Consider the following 22,086-nt stretch of genomic DNA (forward strand, 5'->3'; position numbering starts at 1 on the left):
ACACTCGGTTATTAGTTCTTGTGAATCCTTTTATGTGCAAACACCAGCAAATGCACCATCTTTCCCCACTTGCCACACAGATGATGGCACACGGTCCACACTGCTCTCCGCTGAGTATTGCTTGCAGATCTGCCTTTTCAGTGTCCTGAGAGCTTCCATATTCCTTCTTGTACTGCGTGGTGTCTCATGGCACAGATTACCGAACTGTATTTAACCACATTTTAAAAGATATTTCGGTCATTTTCAGTCTTTTGCTGTTACAAATAGTGCTGCAGTGAATGAGCTTTTTCATAGGTTATTTTGTATGGGGGCTGGTGTACGTTTAGGGCAGTTTCTTGGTAATGGAATTGCTGGGACAGAGGGTATGTGTGATTCTAATTTTGATGCTCTCCACGGGGGTCCACCACCTGAGAAAGAGACCTCTTCCTCACAGCCTTACCAAGTCAGACCTTTGGGTGTTTTCCCAATCTGATGGGTGAAATGGTATCTCAGTGTATTTAATTTGCATTTATTTTATAATGAGTAAGGCTGAGCATCTTTTCGCATATCCAAGAGACATTTGGATTCTCTTTTCTGTGAACTGTTTGCATCCTTTGCCCATTTTCCTGTTGGGTTGTTGGCCTTTTGTTTTACCAATTTCTAAGAACATTTAAAATAGTAAGGAGGTTAGTTCTTTGTCTGGGTTATGAATTGCAAATATTTTTTCCTGACTTGTCACTTGACTTTTGAGTTTGTTTATAGTGTATTTTTGCCATGCAGTAAGTTTTTATTTTTATGTGGTCTAATTTATCAAGTTTCTATTTTATGGCTTCTGGATTGGGAGTCATGGTTAGGAAGGCCTATCCCTCTCCAAGCTTATAAAGCAATTTTCCCATGCTTTCTTCTGGTATTTTATGTTTTCTTGTTTTGTTTTACATTTAAATCTTCGCTCCAGTTGGAATTTACCCTGGTGTGCAGTGTGAGTTACGGTTCCAACTCTATTTTTCTCCCAGACGGCTGGCATTTTAAGCTCAGGAGTGACTTGGTCAGAATGGGAGCATCTTTCTGAGGTAGGTGTGAGGACCCCCTGGGGGAGCAAGGCTGTGGCTGTTGAGGATCAATGTCAGAGAGGTGAGGGTGAGGAAGCCTTGGGGCAGCACCAGTATAACTTGATGGACAGTTAGAGGTGGGGCACAGGCTGGTGGCATAGCATTCCCAAATCCTCATCTGTGCTGTGTGACTTTGGACAAGTCCCATCCCTCTCTGGGCCTAAACTATCATGGCTGAAGGGGCCCTGGAGATCACCCTGATCCCAGGATTGACTGTGAGGAAGGAGGCAGCAAGAGAGGGCTGTCTGAAGGCAGGGACACAGAGGATGGCCGTGGATCTAGCCCCTACTCAGGCTTGGCTGAAAGGGAGTGGGGCTGGCAGCAGAATTCACTGTGTTCCTGGAGTGGTCAGGCGGGAAGGCGGAGAGGGGCAGGCACCCATTTAAAAATACCCACTGCAGGGCTTCCCTGGTGGCGCAGTGGTTGAGAGTCCGCCTGCCGATGCAGGGGACATGGGTTCGTGCCCCGGACCGGAAAGATCCCACATGCTGCGGAGCGGCTGAGCCCGTGAGCCATGGCCGCTGAGCCTGCGCGTCCGGAGCCTGTGCTCCGCAACGGGAGAGGCCACAATAGTGAGAGGCCTGAGTACCACAAAAAAATTAAAAAAAATAAAAATACCCACTGCAGCCTGGCACTGCAAGCAGGGGTGTGGGGGCAGGCCCTCTGCCAGCCTGCGGGGTCCAGGAATGCAGGGGATTGTTGGGGTAGGCACATTGTTGTCTCAGGACTGTGGGCCCAGCCCAGCCATAGCCATTCCTGGAGGGCCTCTTCCCCCAGACATGAAGCAGGCATCCTTCGTCCTCTCCAGTGGAGAAACAGGGAAGCCACAGTGGACAGACCACCCCCCCAGGGTCTAGTCTTGGTACTGCTCTGGACTTGCTATGTGACCTGGGACGAGTCTCTGTCCCCTGGGGTCTCTGTCCATCAAAGGGGCAACTGACCTTGCTCTGGTTACTTCCCCCACCCCTAGCCCTCACCCAGATTCCAGTTTAGATTAGAGCTGGAAAGAGAGATCTTGAGGTCCAAGCCTCTTCCCATTTACAGATGAGGAAACTGAGGCCATGGAAGGAGCCAGACCCCTGCTCTGCCTTTGCTCTTTTTGGCTTTCCTGGGCCTCTGGACCCTCCTCCCTGCCCCCAGCATGGCCTGTACCAACTCCCCACCCCCCACTCCTGGGCCCCAGTGGTCAAATTCCAGGGCTGCCGTTGCCATGGCAACAGCCAGCTCACAGGGCCCCTCCTCTTGGGGTTCTCCACTAGTCCAGGGAGGAGGCAGAGAGGGCCTCCCTCCCCTGGGGGATGGAGGGGTTGGGGGTGGGGCAGGGAGGAGGTCAGACCCAGCCGGCTTCTCTTTGTTTTCCAAAGGAGAAAATAGAAAAGGCACAAAGTGTTGCAGCAAATGCTTCTCAGTTATCCCAGAGACAGTGGGAAGGACAGAAGTGGTCTCCTGGGCTGGGGACAAGAGAGCCACCCAGAAAGCCCCTCCCAACCTTGCACCTGGAGAACTGCCCCATAGGAAGGTCTAAGACAGAGGATTTAGAATGGGAGATGGATGATCCTTCCCAAGGTCACCACCATCCAATGCTAAGGCCACCCAGGGACTGAGGGGCCCAGCCCAGCTTGGGCTTTCTCCCAAGCAGACCTGCCCATAATAGAAGGAGCTACCAGGGTACCATTGTAAGGGGTGAGCTCCTTGGTCCTGGGGGTATGCAAGAAAGAGCTGCCAAGGGATGCCTGCCCTGGGAGAGGGCTGGTCCAGATTACCTCTGAGATGACCTGCCTTCTAAGGTTCTCTGGTTATTCATAACAGCCAGTATTTATTGAGAGATCTTTGTTCCAGACACTGTGCTAAGTAAGCCCTTTATATTCTCTATTATTCAGATGAAGAAACTGAGGCACAGATGTGGGCTTCCCAGAGGTCAGGGCAGCCATCAGTGCAGGCTTTTCTCTTTGCATATACATATATGTATTTCATGACGCTGAGACGGTGTGGTATATATACTCCTTGCTTCTTTCATTTAATATTACACTGAACGTTTCTCCATGGCATTTGAAACAGCTGCATAAGTGCACAATTCAGTTCACCCTGTGGTCAGTTCCCACTGTTGTGAAGAAGGCAGTATGAGTGTCCTCCTTGTGCTGGGGGCCTGGGCTGCTATCTGGGTTACTCCCTTGGGCTGGAAGGGGTCCCCTCTCCTGCTCTGTGGAATAGATGTGGATATCCTGACCCCTTGGCCTGCCGGGTGCACAAATCCTGTAGGCTGTGAGACCTTGGGCCAGGCCCTTAACTTCCCTGTGCCCATAGTCCTGTTGTGTAAAGCAGGGTAATAATAGGGCCCACCCAGGAGGCTTATCTCGAGGTTAAAATAAATACCTGTAAGCAGCACATAGGAACCCCTCAAGAGAGATCAACTCCTATTTGTATGCCATTGCTGTCTTCCTGTTTGCAGGCACAGCTAGGTTAAGTGATTTACCCAGAGTCCCACAGCAGGTCAGTGGAAGAGGGGGCGTGGTTTGAGCCCCAGCCCCACCACCTCCTAGTCTTGAGAACCTGAGCAACTTATGGCTCCTCACTGAGCCTTGGTTCCCCACTGAGTTGCTGTGAGGATCAGATGAAATTAGGCCCTGCAGGCATTTTGTAAACTGTGAAGTTCTGAGTGGTGCCCCTTATTGTCAATATTACGATTGTAAGCCTAGAGAAAGTCTGAGGTTTCAAGGCTGCCCTTCCAGAAACCCAAGATGCTCAGAAAAGGAGGGGAGTTAGCAGGTCTGGGCTGTCAGGGCAGCTTCCTGGCAGTGGTGGTCCTAGCCCCGATGCCTTGCGAGAGTGGAACCTAGATCTGGCTCAGGCTGATCTTTAGCTATGAATCTTGTTGTGTACCACCCCCCCCAACACACACACACACACACACACACACACACACACACACACACACACAGGCATTACGTGCACACAGGCATTACGGCTGGTCACTAGTTGCTGATACAGTGCAGCAAGGCTTAGAAGCCGAGGCTGCCTCTTGTCAGCCAAGGCAGAGACCACTTCTGCCAGCATGGCCCCAGCCCAGTGACAGCCCCCTCGAGGCTGGGATGGAGGGATCGTTGAGCAGGGCATGGTCACTCTCCTTGCGCATCTCAACCACCCTACAGTTGTCTGGTGTGATGGGAGGGGCTTCCCTGGCCTCTGAGTTGGGCAAGGGTCACCAGAGCTCACTCTAGGGCCAGAGTGACTGACGGATAGAGCTTGCTCCCTTCCTGGGAGTGTCCCCTGGGTCCTAGAATAGGGTAGGGGCAAGGGAGGTGGAGACCGTAATGCCTTCCAGCTGGTTGGGTCCTTTTGAACAAGATGTGGTAGCAGAGCCCCAAGGGCCTGGTTCTAGCCTCAGCTGACTGCCTGCCACCCTCGGAGTCAGGAGACACTTTCCTCTCCAGGCCTCAGTGCCCATATGTAAAATGGGAAAGAACAGTCCCTTCTCTGGCTCCCTCCTTCAAGGGAGGATTGACCATGGACATTCTAAACTTGCTGTGCACATTCATTACACTGATGCTTGCTTCATTCATCCACTGATTCACAAAGATGTATTTTACTTACTATTGGTGGGCTCTGTTCTAGGCATGCATACAGAAGTCTGTGAGCTCCAAAGGGAAGGGAGCACCTCTGCCTTGTTCCAGCAGCGTCCGTGCTTAGAACAGAGGTCAGATTAGTAGGTTTGTAGGAGCTGCTAACACCCCAAGCTTCCCTGGGCCTTTGTTGGTCTGAGTAGAATTTCTGGCACTGTGGTACGTGGGGAAGATGGCCTCTTCTGGCTGCGGAGCTTTGAGAGCCCCCAGGATTATATCTCCAGATCAGGCAAGCCCTGCCCCCTCCTCCCTGCCTCCTGGCTCCCTAGGGCTCTGGCCTGAGGCTGGCCTGGCCTTTCCCAGGGTGCCTGGCCCACAGCCCAGTGAATCATTTTCCGCTCTAGAGGCAGGACACCCCATCCCACCCGAACAACACACACAAATGGAACCCCCCCCCCACTGTGCCTGGGTTCGAGGGAAGGAGGGAGGGAACAGGAGGGGCTGGAAACAGGCAGTGGATAACTTCCGTTCCCACGATCCCTCACCCCAGCCTCCCTGTATGCTGGAGAGTGGGTGGAGGTGAAGGAAGGGAGCCTTCCTTTGCAGAGCACCTGCTGTGCAGTTGGTGTTCATCCTCATTTTTGAAGTGAGAAAACCAAGGCTGAGGGAAAGGGATGTTTGAAACAGCTGGAAGATGATGGTGCTGGGCCCAGACCATATGGTCTCGATTCCCTGTACAGTGTTCTATGCTGAGCAAGGTTTAGACATTCTGGAGGAAGTAATTTTTAGAGCTCGTATGGGAGGGCTCTGGAAGCAGACCTCATCCACAAGTTCTGAGCCAGGGCTGGGACCAGGGGCCAGACCACTATTATGAGCAGCAGCGTGCACAGCGGTGCGTGGGTGCTTTTCCTGGGAGCCAGGGTTGCCAGATTTAGCAGATCCTACTTGAAGGCTTCATCAGATTCCCAATGGTATTCCTGCCCATCCGCCACCCCACCCCACATCACCACTCAGATGTGGGACCCAGAAGATCTGGGTCTTGGTTTCTCTGCCTGTAAAATGGGGATGACAGTCCCAACCTCTTGGGCCCTGGAGGTGAGTAAATTCAGAGCTTACTAGCTCTTCAGGAGATGTTTTTCACATCTGTTGGCGTCTGTCTGTCCACCTACCCCCAACCCCCGCCTCCTGCTTCTGGCCATTATCCGTAATGTTAAGAAACTCTTCCTTCCCAGGCTGGAAGATCCAGCTGTATCTTCTTGAAATTAAAGAAAGGAGAGGCGTGGTTGTTGGAGGGCAGAGAAGAAGGGGAAAAAACCCACATGAAACAAGACTGGAGTTAAATTCAAACCACATGCGCCGCAGCCCCTGCCATGCGGGCCTCTGTTGCCACCTGTGGGTGTCTAGAGGAAGTGCAGTTTCTGGAGCTCCAGCTTCCTCACTTAGGCCAGAAGGCTGGATCCTGGCGCCTGCAATCAGGGAGGAAGGTCAAGCTGTCCATGCCCCATCTCTGAGCATGACCTTACCTACCCACCTCCCTCAGGGAGCCTGGTGGGGAATTTAGAGTCCACCTGCACCTTCCTTCCTCCCTCATTTGTTTACAGAGGGGAAACTGAATCCCAGAGGGGGGAGCAACTTGGCTAAAGTCACAGAGCAAGTCAGTCAATCAGATATGTATGGTGCACCTACTGTATTTCAGGCACACAGCTGTGAACATGGAGAGACCTGGTCTCTGCTTTTATGAACATTATAGTGGCGAGGCGGGGGGTGGGGGAGACACACAGAGACCTTCCTCCTATTTGCCTACTTTCATCTCTATTTCCAGTCATCCGGAGAAGAGGATATAGCCCATTGCCATCTAATTCTAGGTGCTCTGGCTTGGCTTAACTCCTCATTTATGTGTTTTGTGACCCTGGTGAAGTCACTCAACTTCTCGGATATGCCGATTACTTGGGGTCAAATCCCAGCTTTGCCACATCCGACTTCATTACCTCAGGCAAGTTACTTCACTTCTCAGAGCCTTTGATTCCTTATCTGTAAAGTGGTGATAATAGTGATATATAACTCAGAGGATTGGTGTGAGGATTAAATGAGATAATACAGAAGAAACAGCACCTCGCTAAACATGAGCTGGCAGTAAAAATAAGGCCCCACCAAGGGTATAGGGAATGTATGTCATTCCCTGAGGTGAGGGGGTCAGTACAGTGGGTAGGGTGTCTCTTCTGGGCTGAAGGGAGGCCAGCATGGTTGAGCTGCCAGAAGCTGGGCCTGAGCCCCAGCATAGGGAGTGAGAGCTGCCCCCTCAGTCCTCCTTTCAGCCATCAGAGATAGTTTCTGGAAGGATGGTGAGATTTTCTAGTGCTACAGAGGCTGGGGTCCCAGATGGACCCCACTGGGCCAACAGATGAAATCTGGGTCTGTGCAGAAAGCATCCTCTTGCCTCATTCATCCCATCAGGACATTAAAGACCCTGGGTTCTTAGCCCAGCTCTGCCACTTACTGGCTACATAACTGTGGCTTCTTCACCTCTCTGGGCCTGCTTCCTCAGCTAGGTGGCTCTTACTCAGAGTCTTTCGTGCGACTGCAATCAGACAGTAGCTGGGCTGGACTCATCTGGAAGGTGTGCTCACTCACAAGTCTGGCAGCTTCTGCTGGCATTTGAGTAGAACCTCATCTGGGCTGTTGGCTGGAGTACCCTACGCATGGTCTCTGCCTGCGGCCTGAGCTTCCTCACAACATGGCGCTGGCCTTTAAGAATGAGTGACCCAAGAGAGCAAGGTGAAGGTACGTGGCATGTGTATGGCCTAGCTTTGGATGTCGCACAGTATCCCTTCTGCTGTACTCTGTTGGTCAAGGTAGTCACAAAGGTCCACCCAGTTTCAAGGAGAGGGAATGTAAACCTCATCACTCTGTAGGAAGAGTGTCAACGCCACATTGTAAGAAGACCATGTGGCATGGAAAGTATTGTGGTAGCTACCTAAAAATGCAGTGTACCACACCTTCCTGGGGTGCTCGTGTGGATAACTGAGACAGTGATGTAAAGTACTTCACCTATGCCTGGCACATGGTTAATGCTCAGCTATAGCTGGTTTTGGTTTTTACTGAAGTGGCCCCTTTCCACCTCTGCCACAGAACCACACAGACCATCACCCACAGCAGAGGGGCTGTGTAGTCACATGGCCACAGAAGACCACTGGCAGGGGCATACACAGACATGTGGATGAATCCGAACAGTCGGGACACGCATCGTGTCTCTCATAGTCCCACCTCCAGGTGCACACGGTCCAACCTAAGTAGGGCAGTGGCCCTGTGGCAGGAAGGACTCCTTAGGCCCTTGATCTCTCCTTCCCGTTCTCAAAGTACATTCCCCAGAATTCTGGGGCCCACCCGGAACAGCCAGTCCCAAGGGAGTCCTGTGGCTTGGACACTGTCCTTGCAGCTGCCTGAGGCCTGGGAACTCTGTGGAGCCTTGAGAAGGCTCCGCCTCCTAGAAGGGAGGGTCTGTAAGGGACAGGCCATGACGTGGGAAGGGATGGATGATGGGAAGAAGAGGGAAGGGGTCTCAGACAGGAACAGATGGAGAGACTGAGGCCCCAAGAGGGGAAGTGTCTTGCTCAAGGTCACAGCACCAGTAAGTGGTAGAGCCAGGATTTGAGCCCAAGCTGTCTGGCTCCACAGTCTGCCCTTTTAATGGCTATACCCAGAAGTCCCTCTTTTGGAACTTTCATTTCATTGATGAACCTGAGGACCTGAGGAGGGCAGCAGCCATCGGCAAAATGGATAGCACGTTAGGTTGGGAACATTCAGTACTAACTTAATGCCCGTGGACATCAGTGAGGTCAGGAGCTCAGACAGTCCATCTGGGCCGTTAGCCAGGGCGCAGTTCCCAGGGAAGAGGATCCTCCGTGATCCCAGCATTGCCTGTGGACAGCATTTTGTTTTCTACCAAATCCGTCCTGGGTCGGGAGAATGTGTTTGCCTCACTGTCTCAGTACAGATGAGGCTGGAGAAAGGGAATTCAGGCAACCACGGCACCAGGGAGGCAGGGGAGCCTGAGGGGAGGTGGAGAGGGGCTCTCTCCAGGGTAGGTGGTGGTTTTAAGAGCATGGGACCTGGAGGCAGCCACCTGGGCTCCACCCCTTACCAATTAGGTGACTCCCTGAGCCTCAGTTTCCTTGTTTGTAAAATGGGGGAGTAACAATATCAAAGCCCTTGACATAGGGCTCCTGTGGGGATTAAAGGAGCCAGGGCTTGGAAAGCAATGGTGGGGTGCTTTCACACCTGAAAAGTGTTCAATTTGCATTAGTGATGGTGAGGATTCTAAGATTATGGCATTCCCAGTGTTCTGATTTGGGCAGCTCTGGGGCCCAGACACTCTTCTGGCAAATATGTTAGAGCTGTGCACTTGTGAAAGGCTGGAGACCCCTCCGCATCCTGCAGGAGCCTGATGAGACTTGCTGCCCCTGAACCTGCATTGTACTTGTCATTTCTTTTTCAACTCTCGTCTTCCCACGTATACTGTGGTGCCCAGCAGGGCGCAGACTTGTTTTCTTACCTTGAAGTCCCCAGCACAGTGCTTGGTACCTGGAAGGTACTCAATAAATATTTGTTAAACTAATCAGCAAATGAATAAAATAAGAACTCAATTAACTTCTCGTCCACTGGACCATGTGTCTGTGTATCCATTTATGTTCATTTGTCGTTGATTCATCATTCTGTTCTTCCATCCGTTTATTTATTCATCCATCATCAATCCACCCTTTCACTTATCCAGCTATTACTCATTATCCATCCATTTGTCCATCCATATGTCCTTTTTCATCACTGGTCCCCCAGCTGGTCCAGCACAAGTGGCCCCAAGTGGGTAAGAGGTCTTGCAGGTGGTCTTGGTGGGGCTCAGGGTGGGAGTGTGTCTAGAAGTAGGCAAGCAGGTTGTTAGGCTTCCCTCAGAGATGGGGAAGTTGTCAGCAGACTAGATGGGGGTCGGGAGGATTCGTGTTCCCCAGGGCTGGCAGGGGGTGCCCAGCTGGCTCCTTGAGTGGGGTGGTGGCCTTGCAGAGCAGAGCCCTTTCCTATCCCTGCCTCTTGCCTTCCCCTGACTGAGGAGGGGGAGGGAAGCTGTTTGGTGAGGAGGGAGGTACATGGGGTGTGGTGGGGTTTGGGGTATGAAGAGGAGGGCTAGATGGGCCTTTACCAACTACCTTACACACTTAACAAAAACTATTCTGAGCCAGATTCACTTGAAACAACTGCCAATACCCAAAAGGAAATCAGTGTCTGAAATGGGAGCTCAGAGGAACAACAGCAGAACCAGACCTGCCCAGGGGTGTCCCCAGCCTCCACCCCAGCTGACCTCACCCTGAGGGGCTCTGATACCTGTGGTGTTGTGGGGGTGATCCCTGGACACCCTGATTCAGCAGCTGTGCATTTCTGTTCCTTCTCTCAGCTTCCTTTCATTTCCCTACTCCGACCAGCCCCTGTGTTGCCACGGCAATGGGCTTGGATCTAATTAGCTATCATTAATGAAGCAGCGGCAGCAAGCAAAGCCTTCAGCACCAGGCCCCGCCCCCTTCTCCAGGGCAGGGGCCTCTGGTGAACTCTGCCTTCTGGGCACCCACATGCCTCTGAATCTCCTGACCCTAGGACCTTGTTCAAACCCTGCCTCCTCCAGGAAGCCCTCCCTGGATACCCCTCCCCTCCAGTCCCCCAGGCAGAGGCCACTCCCTCTGCTGAACCCTGTGTGTTGTCTGGGAGCTCCTGGGTGCCGGCCAGAATGGATTCATCTCTGCAGGGCCTGGTCCCGCTGGAGTGAGTGAGGGAATGAGTGTACCTCACTAACAAGCCCAAGCTGTGCACTACCTCCCAACAATTTAGAGGAAATAAGGCCCAGGTCATATAGCTGGAGAGAGGGTCAGATGGGGGAGGAGGTGTTCTGAGAGAAAGCCAAATGTGGGTTAAGTAGCTGCAGTATCAGGCAGTGGGCCTGGGGTGAGGCCTTCAGACCACAGGCCCTTGTGCTAGTGTGGGATTATCTTTGGGACCTGGCTGTTTGGACTGGTGTCCATCCTCCTTGCTCGTATCATCACTCAGTCAACTGGTCTGGCTGTTCCAAGTCCTCCGCAATGTGATGAGCCCAAGAGGAGGAGGAAGGGGAGCAGGTCCCACCCCCAGGGAAGTCCACAATCCACCCCATTCGGAGGGTGAGAGATGGGGGGTCTCACGGGATTCCTCGGTACAGACCAGAGGCAGAAGAGGGCTTGGGGCCCTCCTGGAAGACCCTCACTTCCGCATCTGTGGGGCAGAAGCGGCTGGGCAAGTACCCGCTCTGGGGATGTGGTGGCCAGGCAGGCTCTTGGCCTTGAAGGCTCTGTGCTGCCCGTACACAGATTGCTGGGCTCCATCCCAGTAGGGTGGTGTCAGGGAAGCTGAGAATGTGCATGTGCGTTTCTAACACGGTTCCCATGAGTTCCACAGGGACGCACTTTGAGAACCACTGCTATAGAGGGACCAGGAAGGGAGTTTGCGCAGAGTACACACTCTTGCCTGCATCATTCTTTCTCAGCCGACTGGCTCTAGAGTTACTCTGGGCGGGGCCCTCATGTGACCCAGGAGAGACAAATGGGTTCACCAATTGTTCTCTCATTATGCAGCACAAACTTAGGGAGCACCCATCTGGTGTCGGGCTCCGCCCCCCAATGCAGGCTCTGGGAGCATCCCCCCCACCCCCCACCCCCGGTCTGTGTAGTGCTCACTGCTCTGGGAGCCCCTGCCAGGTGCAGGTCACACCGGTTTTCTCTTGCTACTCTCTTGGAATTCCCTTGCCTGTTTTCATTGTCGGCTACTTGCGGATTGTCTGTTGGGGAGTTAAGATTTTAGTGTTGGTTATTTGGGACTCTCTGAAGATGCCACTGCTAGCCAGGGGTGTGGGGTGTGGACTCACCTTGGTTGAGGGCTGAATAGGGGGATGGGGTGGGCAGTGGGGCAGAACAGGATAAGAGGCTGCAAGGACCAGCAGGAAGGGCTGATCCTGTGTCGTGGGATGCCAGGGAAGTTTTATAAGCAGGGACCTGCATGGGCTGGTTTGCCTTTCGGTGGTGACTGCTTGGTGTGTGGGGAGAAGGGAGGAGGAGGTGTTATTGGAGTTAATTGTCATGAGCTGGCATCTATGTGCAGAGTCCTATGGCTTGCAAAAGGGACGTGGACCCTGCCCTCGGGGAACCTGCTGTCCCCTGGGAAGAAATGAGCATCAATCTAGCAATTGCTCAGATGTATAATTACAAACTATGATACCTGGTTAAGAAAAACTGAGGCTCTTTGAAAGCATGAGCAGGTGCACCTGACCTAATCTGAGGATCAGGGAGGGCTTCCCTGAGGTGACATTTGTGCTAAGACTAGTCTTAAAGGAAAAGAAAAAGCACTTGTAGGAGAGGGAAAAGACATGGGCCAAGGCCCTGGGGCAGGAGAGAGCCCGGTCTGTTTCTAGGAGTTAGAACAGAAGTGGCAGGGGAGGGGGATATCAAGCAAGGTGGAGCTGGGACTGGCTTGTTGATGGGTTCAGAAGGTCTCCACTGCACAGAAAACCCTGGGGGAAGCAGCTTTGGGGGAGGGTGTCAGTTGGGGGTTTGGTGAGTGTGGGAGCCCTCAGTACACTAGGGGAGTATGAGTTCCCGGGTCAGCTTCAGGGTGCATCAGAGTCCCTTGGCAAGGGTAGAAGCTGGTGCAAAACTAAGCTCACCCTGCCCCCCTCATGATTAAGTGAGTCTGGAATAGGTTCAGGCATCACCTGGGATTTGAGGAACAGGTCCTGAGGACCCTGCCAGGAGACATCCTGGAGCACAGTCTGGTGGTGGTGTGGGGCAGAGGGTGTAAATGCCTGAGCCACTCCACGTGGCGGGGGGGGGGTAGTGGGATGGGGTGGAGAGGGATAGGACTGGAACCCTCTGGGAGTGTCTCAAGCACAGGACACAGGTCAGCTGGGTGGGGTGGGAGTAGGGATGACTCATGGTGGGCCCCATTCCCTGGTAGCCCCCCCTCCACGGTCCAAGTGCTCTGCCCCTGGACGGGAGGACAGCAGCAGTTCCCAGGGATGTGTATGTGTGCACATCCCTAAATTTGTGCGCCTACTTTTGCCTGGTTATAGCTGTGTGAACACAGAAGCACATGTCACTGTGTGCAGCCCTGGCTGGGTTTCTTGTGTGTCAGGGCTCAGGTCTGTATGGAACTATATTGTTGTGTGTGCCCTTGGCTCTGACCCAGGCGTGTTTCCTAATCGAGGATCGAGGGCAGGTATCCATGTATGTGAGCCTGTTCTGTGTAGGTATTTGCATGCCACTGCCTGTGCCTCCGTGCATACAGGTGTGGACAAAAAGTGCGTGTTTTCGAGTGTACTCGCCTTTGTCCACGGATGTGCGCGGACTTGTGTCCTCAGAGGGAGGTGGGCCCAAGAGCTGACACCTCTGTATGGCGGAGCGGCGGGGTCGAGGTCGGGCGTCCTTTGCGTGTTGGGGGAGATGCGGCCGCGTGAAGCAGGGGGGTGGCCCGGGAGCGGGCGACTCCCCCCCCCTCCTCCGCGCCGTCGGCGGCGCCGCGCGCGGGGCTCGCCGGGCGCACTCGAGCGGAGGAGGCAACAGCGCCGCCGCGGGCCCGGCCGCCGCCATCAGATCGACGCTGGAACTGACACCGCGCGACCGCCGCTGCGGCCCGGCCGAGCCCCCGGAGGGAGCGTCGGTGGGAGGGAGGGGGCCCGTAGACCCCCGCCGCCCCGGCGCCCCTGCCCCGGCGGCAGGCCGGCCGCATGCTACAGATGGTGAAGACCCTGGCCCAGTTCACCATCGCGCTGGAAGACATGCGTGATCTGGGCCCAGCCGCCGCCTCCGCCTCCGCCTCCGCCTCCGGGGAGCCCGCCGGAGGGAGCAGCAGCGCTGACGCTGCTGAGCCCGGGGAAGCCCAGGTACGGGGAGGGGGAGGGGCAGCGAGGGACCAGGGCCAAGGCCTAGAGCTCAGGTGACCCTGACTGGGGGAGGCACCAGCAGATGCTGGGGCTCAGGGCCAGAAACTTTGATCCGGCACACCAGCCGCCTGGCCGTGGGGCTGGGGGCTCAATGACCAGTGATGGGGGCAGGGAGATTGAAGGTTTGTGAGGAGCCCTGGCAGGGGTGGTGTGGCTGGCAGGACGCTGAGGTTTGGTGCCAGCAGAATGCAAACTTGGGATGGCAGAAGGGCTAGCCAGCTCAGCGGGGGTGGGAGGCCTGCACCCTGAGACCCAGCCTTGGCAAGGCCTAATGGCACTAAGCATGCGATACAGGTCTGCGTGGAGGCAGGGGCTGTCACCAGGGGTAGGTATCCTGGACCCATAGGCTCAGGGAGAGGTTTTTTCCAGCCTCCATCTCAGGCCTGAGGCAATCCCCAGATGAATGTATGTGCTGGGGGGTAGGAGGTAGTCAGTTTAGCGCCCCTCCCCCTTGCCATCCTAACCCTGCCGCTGGGCCTGGGTGGTGTCATGCTGGGGTGGCAGTGGTGGTGTCCCCATTCCTGGCTCGGTGGTGTGTTCCCCTGCGGGGGAGGGGGAGGCTTCACAGGCTGTCTCTGTGCCTTTGTGCGTCTCTCTGGAGCTGGACTCTGATTGTTCCACTCTCCTGGGCTCCAGTGAGGACTGTGGTTTTGTCTTCCTCCCCGTGCTGTATTGTATGTATCTCTCTCCACTGCCTCAAGTCTCTGGAATGAAGGACCTGGTTCTCAGCCGGGTGACATGGCTGCATTTTTTTTTCTCTTTGCGGGGGAGTCTGGTCTTTACGGCTTCTCTCCGTGTACACGTATCTCTGCCTTCACGCCGTGTATATAGGAGTCTCGGGCTTTGGGTCATGATGTCCCAATTATACTTGTAGGAGAGGCCCTCCTCTGTCTTCCTGCGTGACATGCCTTTGGCCCCGTATCCCTCTCCCCCTTCAGTGCCCCATGCAGCGAAGGTCTGCGGATGGGGCTGTTGAGGGGTGAGAGGCTCTGGGGGAGGCTGGGCCGCCCGGGCTGTCCCGCTCAGAACAGGTGGGCCTGCTGACCTGGCTGACAGCTGCATTGCCTGCCTCCCGCTTGCCCTGGCCCCCAGCCCCACCCCCACTCACACTCACACCCGTGTCTGGGCACGTGTGGAAGGGGTGCTGGATGCAGTGACAGGGAGATGGCCTTGTTTTCCATACCTCTACCTGACAGCTGAGTGACAACCCACTGAGCTTTCAAGCAGGGAGGAGGCTGGGAAAGGCGGCTGTTGCGGCATCAGCCTCCCTGCATGAGTTACCCCAGCCCCGGGCCATGAGGCCCAGCAGCAGCCCTGCCTCCCTTAGGAGGCCTCCCTGCCCATGACCCTCACTGCTGGGCCTGGCAGGGCTGGGCTGGGGAAGTGAGGTGGAGGGTGGTGGCTGTACCACCCAGGGCTGAGCCTGGCCTGGTCCTACCGTCAGGGGGCTCCCTGTCCAGCAGGGAGACGGATGTCGATAAACAGCCTCGCTGAGGCGGAGAAAGAATGGACCTGAAAGGCCTGGTGTGTGGAGAGAGCTGCCCCGCTCCCCAGCTCCTTGCTTTCCCAGCCCTAGGAGGGAGGTATTATTTGTTCCATTTCATAGAGGAGAATGTGGAAGCCCAGATGGTTAAGTGACCACCCAAGGTGACACAGCTGGTAAGGGCCAGGCTGAGGACCCTGTGGCCCACGGCTGGCTGGTCAGAGTGTGAACTCCGGATTCTTGGGCCCGAAGGCTCAGCTTGAGGGGGCTGAAGAGACTCAGGTCCCTGCTTTGCCAGTCACTGGCTGTGTGACCCCAGACAGGTCAGGTCACTTCTCTGACTTGACTTCCTCACCTGTGAAGTGGAGATGACAAGTCCTGTCACAGAGCTATGAAGTGTGAGGCTGAAATGAGGCCATATCTGTGAAGTGCTGAGGTGTCCCTGCAGGAGATGGGGCATCTGGGCCTTTCCTTGGGAGGCCCTTCTGGCCCTTGATGCTCTCCCAAGCTCTCCATCCTAGGGTGGGCCTAACTGGTGCTGCCTCCTACTGGAAGCTGCCCCGGTTTTTTAAAGGCCTCAGAAGCACTGAGGATAGATGGTCTGGCTGTAGCTGGGGCTCTGAGGCAGGGTTCAGTGCCTTCTCACCCATCAGAGCACAGGGCTGGGGGGTGGGGCAAGGCAGCCTCTTCCCCTCCCCCAAGGGGGTGTCATTCACACCCCCAACCCGAGTTCCTAGCAGAGGTGATCACTTTTCTAAGTATGCCTCGTCATAGTACAGGCTTGGGGACAGGCATGATCCCTGAGTCCCTGGGTCGGGGGGTGGGGGGACCTAAGGTGTCCGCAAGCAGAGGGACGAGCAGTGGCTGGATCAGGCAGGCTGGACCAGCCCGGCACTTGGGCACACTCAGCAGACATACCCTGGGTGCAGTAGTGACCAAGGCAGCTCCACTGGTTGAGTCCCTACCCTGAGGGGCTCCCAAGGGTGGGGACTAGAAGGATGCCACAGACATGGACAACCCACCATGGCATTGCCACATGCAAAGAGCATCCACGCAGACTAGCAGGCCTTGATGGCTGGAGCCCAGACTCCAGCTGAGGCCAAGCTGAGGGGACTGGGAGGGAGAGTGGAGAGGGAAGTATAAGCCCCAGAGGTCTGGGCCCTGGGGAGTTTGGGACCTTGCTCAGGACCACTCCAGGGCTTGGAGGAGACCTAGAGTGGAGTCCTTTCCTGGGAAGGGCATCTGTTGGAGGTGCGCCCCCTGGGAAGGCTTCCTGGAGGAGGAGCGGGCCAGAGGCATAGAAACTGGTGGCAGGGGGCAGTAGGTAAGCTGAGTCCCAGGGGGTGGAACACAGAGAAGGCATCCTTAGACTGACTTCCAGCAAAACCTTCCCACAGAATATGGGCTGCCCTGTCAGGGATATGCACCTTGTCCCTGGGTGTGTGGCTGCAGAGTCTGGGTGACCCCTTAGGGACTCCATAATGCAGATCCTCAGAGCCTCAGGATGGAGGTGTTGATGCCTCGATCTCCTTTTCCTCATCCTTAAAATGGGAAGAATAATCACATATACTCCCAGAGTGGTCAAAAGGGTAAAATAATGCACAATGCTGAGAATAGTGGCTGGTGTGGAGTAAGGCTCAGTTAGCCTCTTTTACTGAGTGAACTGGGATCCAGGCTTGTCTGAGAGTGGCTGAGCCCTGCCCCCACCTTGCTTCATGACATTCAGCACTGACTTTATCTCTCTGGGCCACCTTTTCTTCATATGTAGCAGGAGGTGACATTTTTGACTTTCTGGAATGGTGTGAAGCCCAAGGTAGGGACTGACCCCACAGTGCTGAGCCTGAAGGTGGGGTTTTCAGAGTTGGCAGCTGGAGTGGGGGGTGGCCTGGAGGCATTGACTTTCACAGATGTGAGAAGTTATTGGGTTTTTTTGAGTTATTTTCAGGAGCCCAACAGGGGAGCCAAGAAGTAAACAGGAGATCTCCAGATCGGCCAGTAGCTGTGGGGATGGGAGCAGAGGGGCAAGGGTTGAGGGGCACAGTCCGGGGAGGCAGGCATTTGAGTTGCAGGAGGAGGCACTGCCTGCAGGGGGAGCACATGAGCACAGACCTGCAGAGTGGGGGGTCCAGGGTGCTTTGCGGGGAGGACAGGCCTTGAAGACCGGGGAGAGGGCATGGATGGGCTCTCTGGGCCCGTGTGACTGAAGGTGGTGGGCGTGAGAGGAACAAGGCACTGCTCATCCTCTGCCTTCTGTCCCCCCAGGACATGCGGAAGCATGTGACCATGACCCTGCTGGACACAGAGCAGTCGTATGTGGAGTCACTGCGCACCCTGATGCAGGTGAGGCTTGAGGCTGCCCTGGCCTGGGTCCCTGAGAGCAACCATTCTGAGTCTAGGTGGCTGTCAGACATGTGGGAACAAACCCATTTTGTGGACAGGGGACTGAAGTTAGAGAGGAATGACCCTGGGGCATCCCATTCCTCCATGGGAGGAAGCCCCCTCCAGGGCAGGAGAGAATGCAGGAGGGGCCTTAATGCTGGTGTGACCGGGGCACCCCAGGGCAGATGCTCCCTCCTCCTACCGTCCTTCCACACACCTTGGCAGCCCTGGGTCTGAGCTTCGATCTGTGAATCCCCTCTGGTTCCCCACCCCCTGCCTTCACTTTATTCATTGACTGGAAAAATATTGGTTGAATGGAATTAAATGTTAGCACCTGCTTTGTGCCAGGCCCTGTTCCAGGTGCAGGAAACACAGGGATGAATAAGAGATAAGCCTCTGCCACGGGAGCTGACAGTCCTGCTGGGGACATAGTTGAGTATATGGGCTCTCAAGGCATCAGGGGGCGCCGGGGAGGTGTGGGGTCGGGGAATTTTCCCTGGAGGAGGTGCTGGCTTCCTCCTACCCTGCCTCTCAACAGCAGGAACAGCATGTGCAAAGTCGAGTAAGGAGAGGCCTGGCACTTTCAGGGGTCCATGTGGCCGGCACAGAGCACAAAGGGTCAGTCCTGTGGTGACACTGAGGGAGCCAGCAGAGCTCATGTGGTGGGGGCCCTCGATCCCAGGAGGAGGGTTTGGACTCTACCAAGCGCCCTGGAGACTACCGAGAGGCTTTGAGCAGGGGTGATGTGTAGCCTCCCTCATGCTTTACAAAATCTGTCTGACTGCTGGGAAGAGGGGTAGCAGAAGAGGAGGCCAAGGCCACTGAGGTCAGGCAAGGGAGGAGAAGCCACGACCAGGCCAGAGGCTGCAGGGAGGGAGAGTTGGGGACAGACATTTAGGAAGTGGACTGGTCGGGCCAGGCATGGTAACTGGTTGGCTGTGTGGGGCAAGTTGGGGAAGCCCGGGGTGATGCCTGGGCTCTGGCCTGGGCGATGAAGGCACTAGAGGAGCGCTACCTAGAACAGGTGGGGCAAGAGGGTGAGTTCAGGTTCAGATGCGTGGGTCTGGGAAAGCCCAGGATCTGGGATGCACTTGTGGGTCTGGGGCCCAGGATAGAAAGCGTGGGTCTGTGCTGAAGTGGGGCCTGGCAGTCACAGTTGAGGACAGGTTTGTTCAAGCCGCCTGGGCAGATCGAGAGCAAAGGGTGGAAGGGAGAGCCCTGGAAACATTCAGAGTGTTCATTCATTCACTGCACAAATCCGCAACGAGCGCCTTCTGCGTAGCAGGCAGCGTTCTCTGGGGGGTTCAGCAGTGAGCGTGAGGGGTAAGGTCCTGTCTCCTGGAGCTCACAGTCTGTGGCAGAGACTGACAGTAACCAGGCAGACCATGCATGAGGACAAATGGTGATGCAAAAGTGCACGGAGAGTATACTTAGTGTATTTTTCAACCTTAAAAAGGAAGGAAATTCTGACACATGCTACAACAAGTTCTTTGACATTATGCTAAGTGAACTAAGCCAGTCACAAAAGGACAAATACTGAATGATTCCACTTATATGGGGTACCTAGAATGGCCAAATTCATAAAGACAGAAAGTAGAATGGGGTTGCCAGTGGCGGGGGGAAGGGGAAATGGGGAGTTGGTGTTTAATGGGTACAGAGTTTCAGTTGGGGAAGATGAAACTGGAGATGAATGGTGGTGATGGTTCCATAACATGAATTTTCTTTCTTTCCTTTCTTTCCTTCCTTCCTTCCTTTTTTCTCTCTCTCTCTCTTTCCTGTGTTGGGTCTTGGTTGCTGTGTAGGCTTTCTCTAGTTGCGGCGAGCGGGGGCTACTCTTCGTTGCGGTGTGCGGGCTTCTCATTGTGGTGGCTTCTCTTGTTGCGGAGCACGGGCTCTAGGCCCACGGGGTTCAGTAGTTGTGGCACGCAGGCTCAGTAGTTGTGGCACATGGGCTTAGTTGCTCTGTGGCATGTGGGATCTTCCTGGGCCAGGGCTCAAACCCGTGTCCCCTGCATTGGCAGGCGGATTCTTAACCACTGTGCCACCAGGGAAATCCCGACATGAATGTACTTTAATGTGGGCATACTGAACTGTTCACTTAAAAATGTTTAAAATGGCAAATTTTATGCTATGTATATTTTACCACAAAAATACATTGCTTTTATGCGTATATATTTTTTAAATGCATAGAGAGATGAGAACACAGACTGGGGGTCTGCCCTGGTGTCGGGGGCCAGAGTGTTGGGTGTTTAGCTGAGACCTGAAGGGTGGGTAGGAGTTAAGTAAAGGGAGAGCCCGGAGGGAGTTGTTCCAGGCGGAGAGCACCGCGGGAACAATGGCTGGGAGGCCGGAGGAAACCTAGAGTAGCTAGGGATGGGGAGGTGGCCAGTGTGGCTGCTGGGCAAGGAGCTGGCCTTTACTGTGAGTACAAGGAAGTCACAGGAGGGCCATAACTGGAATTCCATCTTTAAGAGGTGCCCCTGCCTGCCAGGCAGGAGTAGACATGCAGGGGTCTGAGGGGTCCTTTGTCGTCCCCTAGGTGGGAGTCAAAGGCATGGGAGTCAGACAGTCCAGGGATTGAGTCACTTGCCTCCCTTCTGGGTGATGCTAGCCTGATCACCTCACCCCTCTGAGCCTCCGTGTTTTTGTCTGCAAGATGTAACTAATCATCCCCTTCTCTCAGCGCGAAGATTAAAAGGCGATGGGGCTGGGCGTGCCTCTCTACCTCCGAGTCTCCAGGCTGCAGGGCTGCACACGTGGAGGCTTGCAGGGCCTGCGGGTGGAAGATCTAAGGGAGGATGGTGCTGAGGACACCAGACTGAGAGTTGGGTGGGGAAGGGTGGAGGTGAGCCAAGACAGTGTCAGCTGAAGCCAGCCGTCGCTCGAGGCAGCCCTGGTGTGTTGGAGGGACTGAGGTCCAGCCCAGGGGTGCAGAGCACAGCTCTGGAGCCAGGCCCCCAGTGTTCAAACTTGGCACTACCTCTTGACCAGCCATGTGACCTGGAACAAGTTACATATCCAGTCTCTTGCCTCTGTTTCCTTGTCTGTTGAGTGGGAATAATAATAGTACTTGTCTCAGGTGCAGATTATGAGATGCGTGAATAACTTAGCATACTGCCTGGCAATTCTGCCTGCATACATGCATGTGTGTGTGAGTGTGTGTATGTAAAATCACCTTTAATCCTTGTATTAACCTTGTGAGGCAGATATTATAATGCTCTTCTTCATCTGAGGAAATGAAGGCTCAAAGAGGTTAAGAAACCTGCCCAGGGTCATCCATCTATTAAGTGGTAACAGACTGTTAAGTCTCTTTGGGCTGCTGTAATAAAAATTCCCTAGACTGGGTGGCTTAAACAAATTGAAATTTATTTCTCATAGTTTTGGAGGCTGAGAAGTCCAAGGTCAAAGTGCTGGCAGATTCATTGCTGGTGAGGACTAGCTTCCTGGTCTATGGACGGCTGTCTTTTCACTGTGTCTTCTTCCATGGTGAAAGGGCTGAGGGAGCACTCTAGAGCCTCTTTTAAAGGGCGCAAATCCCATTCACAAGAGCTTGACCGTCATGACCTTCTTACCTCCCAAAGGCCCCACCTCCAAATAACCACCGCATCAGGGATTAGGTTTCAACATACGAATTTTGGGGGGACACATTCAGACCGTAGCAAGTAGTACTAAGAGCTGACATTTATTGAGTGCTTAATATGTGTGTGTTACATAAGTTAATTCATATAAACCTCACTATAAACCCCCATTTTACAGATGATAAAACTAAGCACAGAGAAGTAAGGCAACTTGCTCAGGTTCACAGAGCTAGGAAGTGCCGTAGCCTGGGTTGAATCCTTGTCAGTCTCACTCTGCGGTGCTCCCTAAGCATAGGTGGTATTCAAACTGAGATTGGACTCTACAGCCCCGGTGTCCCCTTCCTAGTGACCGCTGCCACCCAAATTGATTGGTATCGTTCCTGCAGACCAGGAGTTTAAAATGAAGAAAGAAGTTAAATGCCAAGGTTAACAGCCAGAAGGAGGTGGGATTTGAACCCAGGTCCCAAGGCTGCACCCATTCCTCAGTGTCACCCTCAACCTTGGAGTCTTTCTTCAACTCGCACTTCCTAGCTAACAACCCCTCTTTCCCTGACCAACCCCCTGTCTTATTTCCCACTGCATTTACTACCTTCTGATATACTGTGTGATCATTTTGTTATTTATGGTGCTTATTTTCCACCTCCTTCCACTAAATTGTCAACTGCACAAGCACAGGGACTTCTGTTTGCCCACAGATGCAGCCTGCGCTTAGAAGGCTGCACACACAGTAGTTGCTCAACGAGTATGTGGTGAGTGAATGCAGGTGCTGGCTCCTAGCAGGTTCTGCATCGGGTTCCCAGTCACTGTTTATTCTTCCCTGCCACTGTGTGCAGGCTTCTGTGTGAGGCGCTGGGACCTGGAAGTGAGCGGTTTAGCTCCTGCTGCTTGGGCAACAGACCTTGGCACAGATCCGGCCCTGGTTCAGACTAGCCAAGGAGCTGTGAGAGGGAGGCCGCCTGTCTCCTCACCAACCTTTTCAGAATCCCAAATC

General features: G+C 54.4%; 1 protein-coding gene across 3 annotated transcripts in view; it reads left to right on the forward strand.

Moving 5' to 3' along the window:
- ARHGEF17 (Rho guanine nucleotide exchange factor 17) overlaps positions 1 to 22,086 on the forward strand; it is a 57,827-nt gene that overhangs the window by 20,275 nt on the left and 15,466 nt on the right. For 2 of the 3 annotated variants that reach the window (XR_016393833.1, XM_022593760.3), the window contains exon 2: positions 17,401 to 17,478. The exons of the other annotated variant lie outside the window; for it this stretch is intronic. Coding sequence is in view for 1 of the 2 variants with exons in the window: in XM_022593760.3 (XP_022449468.2) it covers positions 17,401 to 17,478 (78 nt within the window). In the remaining variant the exon portion in view is untranslated. The remainder of the gene's footprint in view (positions 1 to 17,400; positions 17,479 to 22,086) is intronic. 3 annotated transcript variants of the gene reach the window in all.

Source organism: Delphinapterus leucas, chromosome 7 (assembly GCF_059928025.1).
Source record: "Delphinapterus leucas isolate spDelLeu-1000000601 "Yukka" chromosome 7, BTC_Dleu_Yukka2, whole genome shotgun sequence".
Classification (NCBI taxonomy): domain Eukaryota; kingdom Metazoa; phylum Chordata; class Mammalia; order Artiodactyla; family Monodontidae; genus Delphinapterus; species Delphinapterus leucas.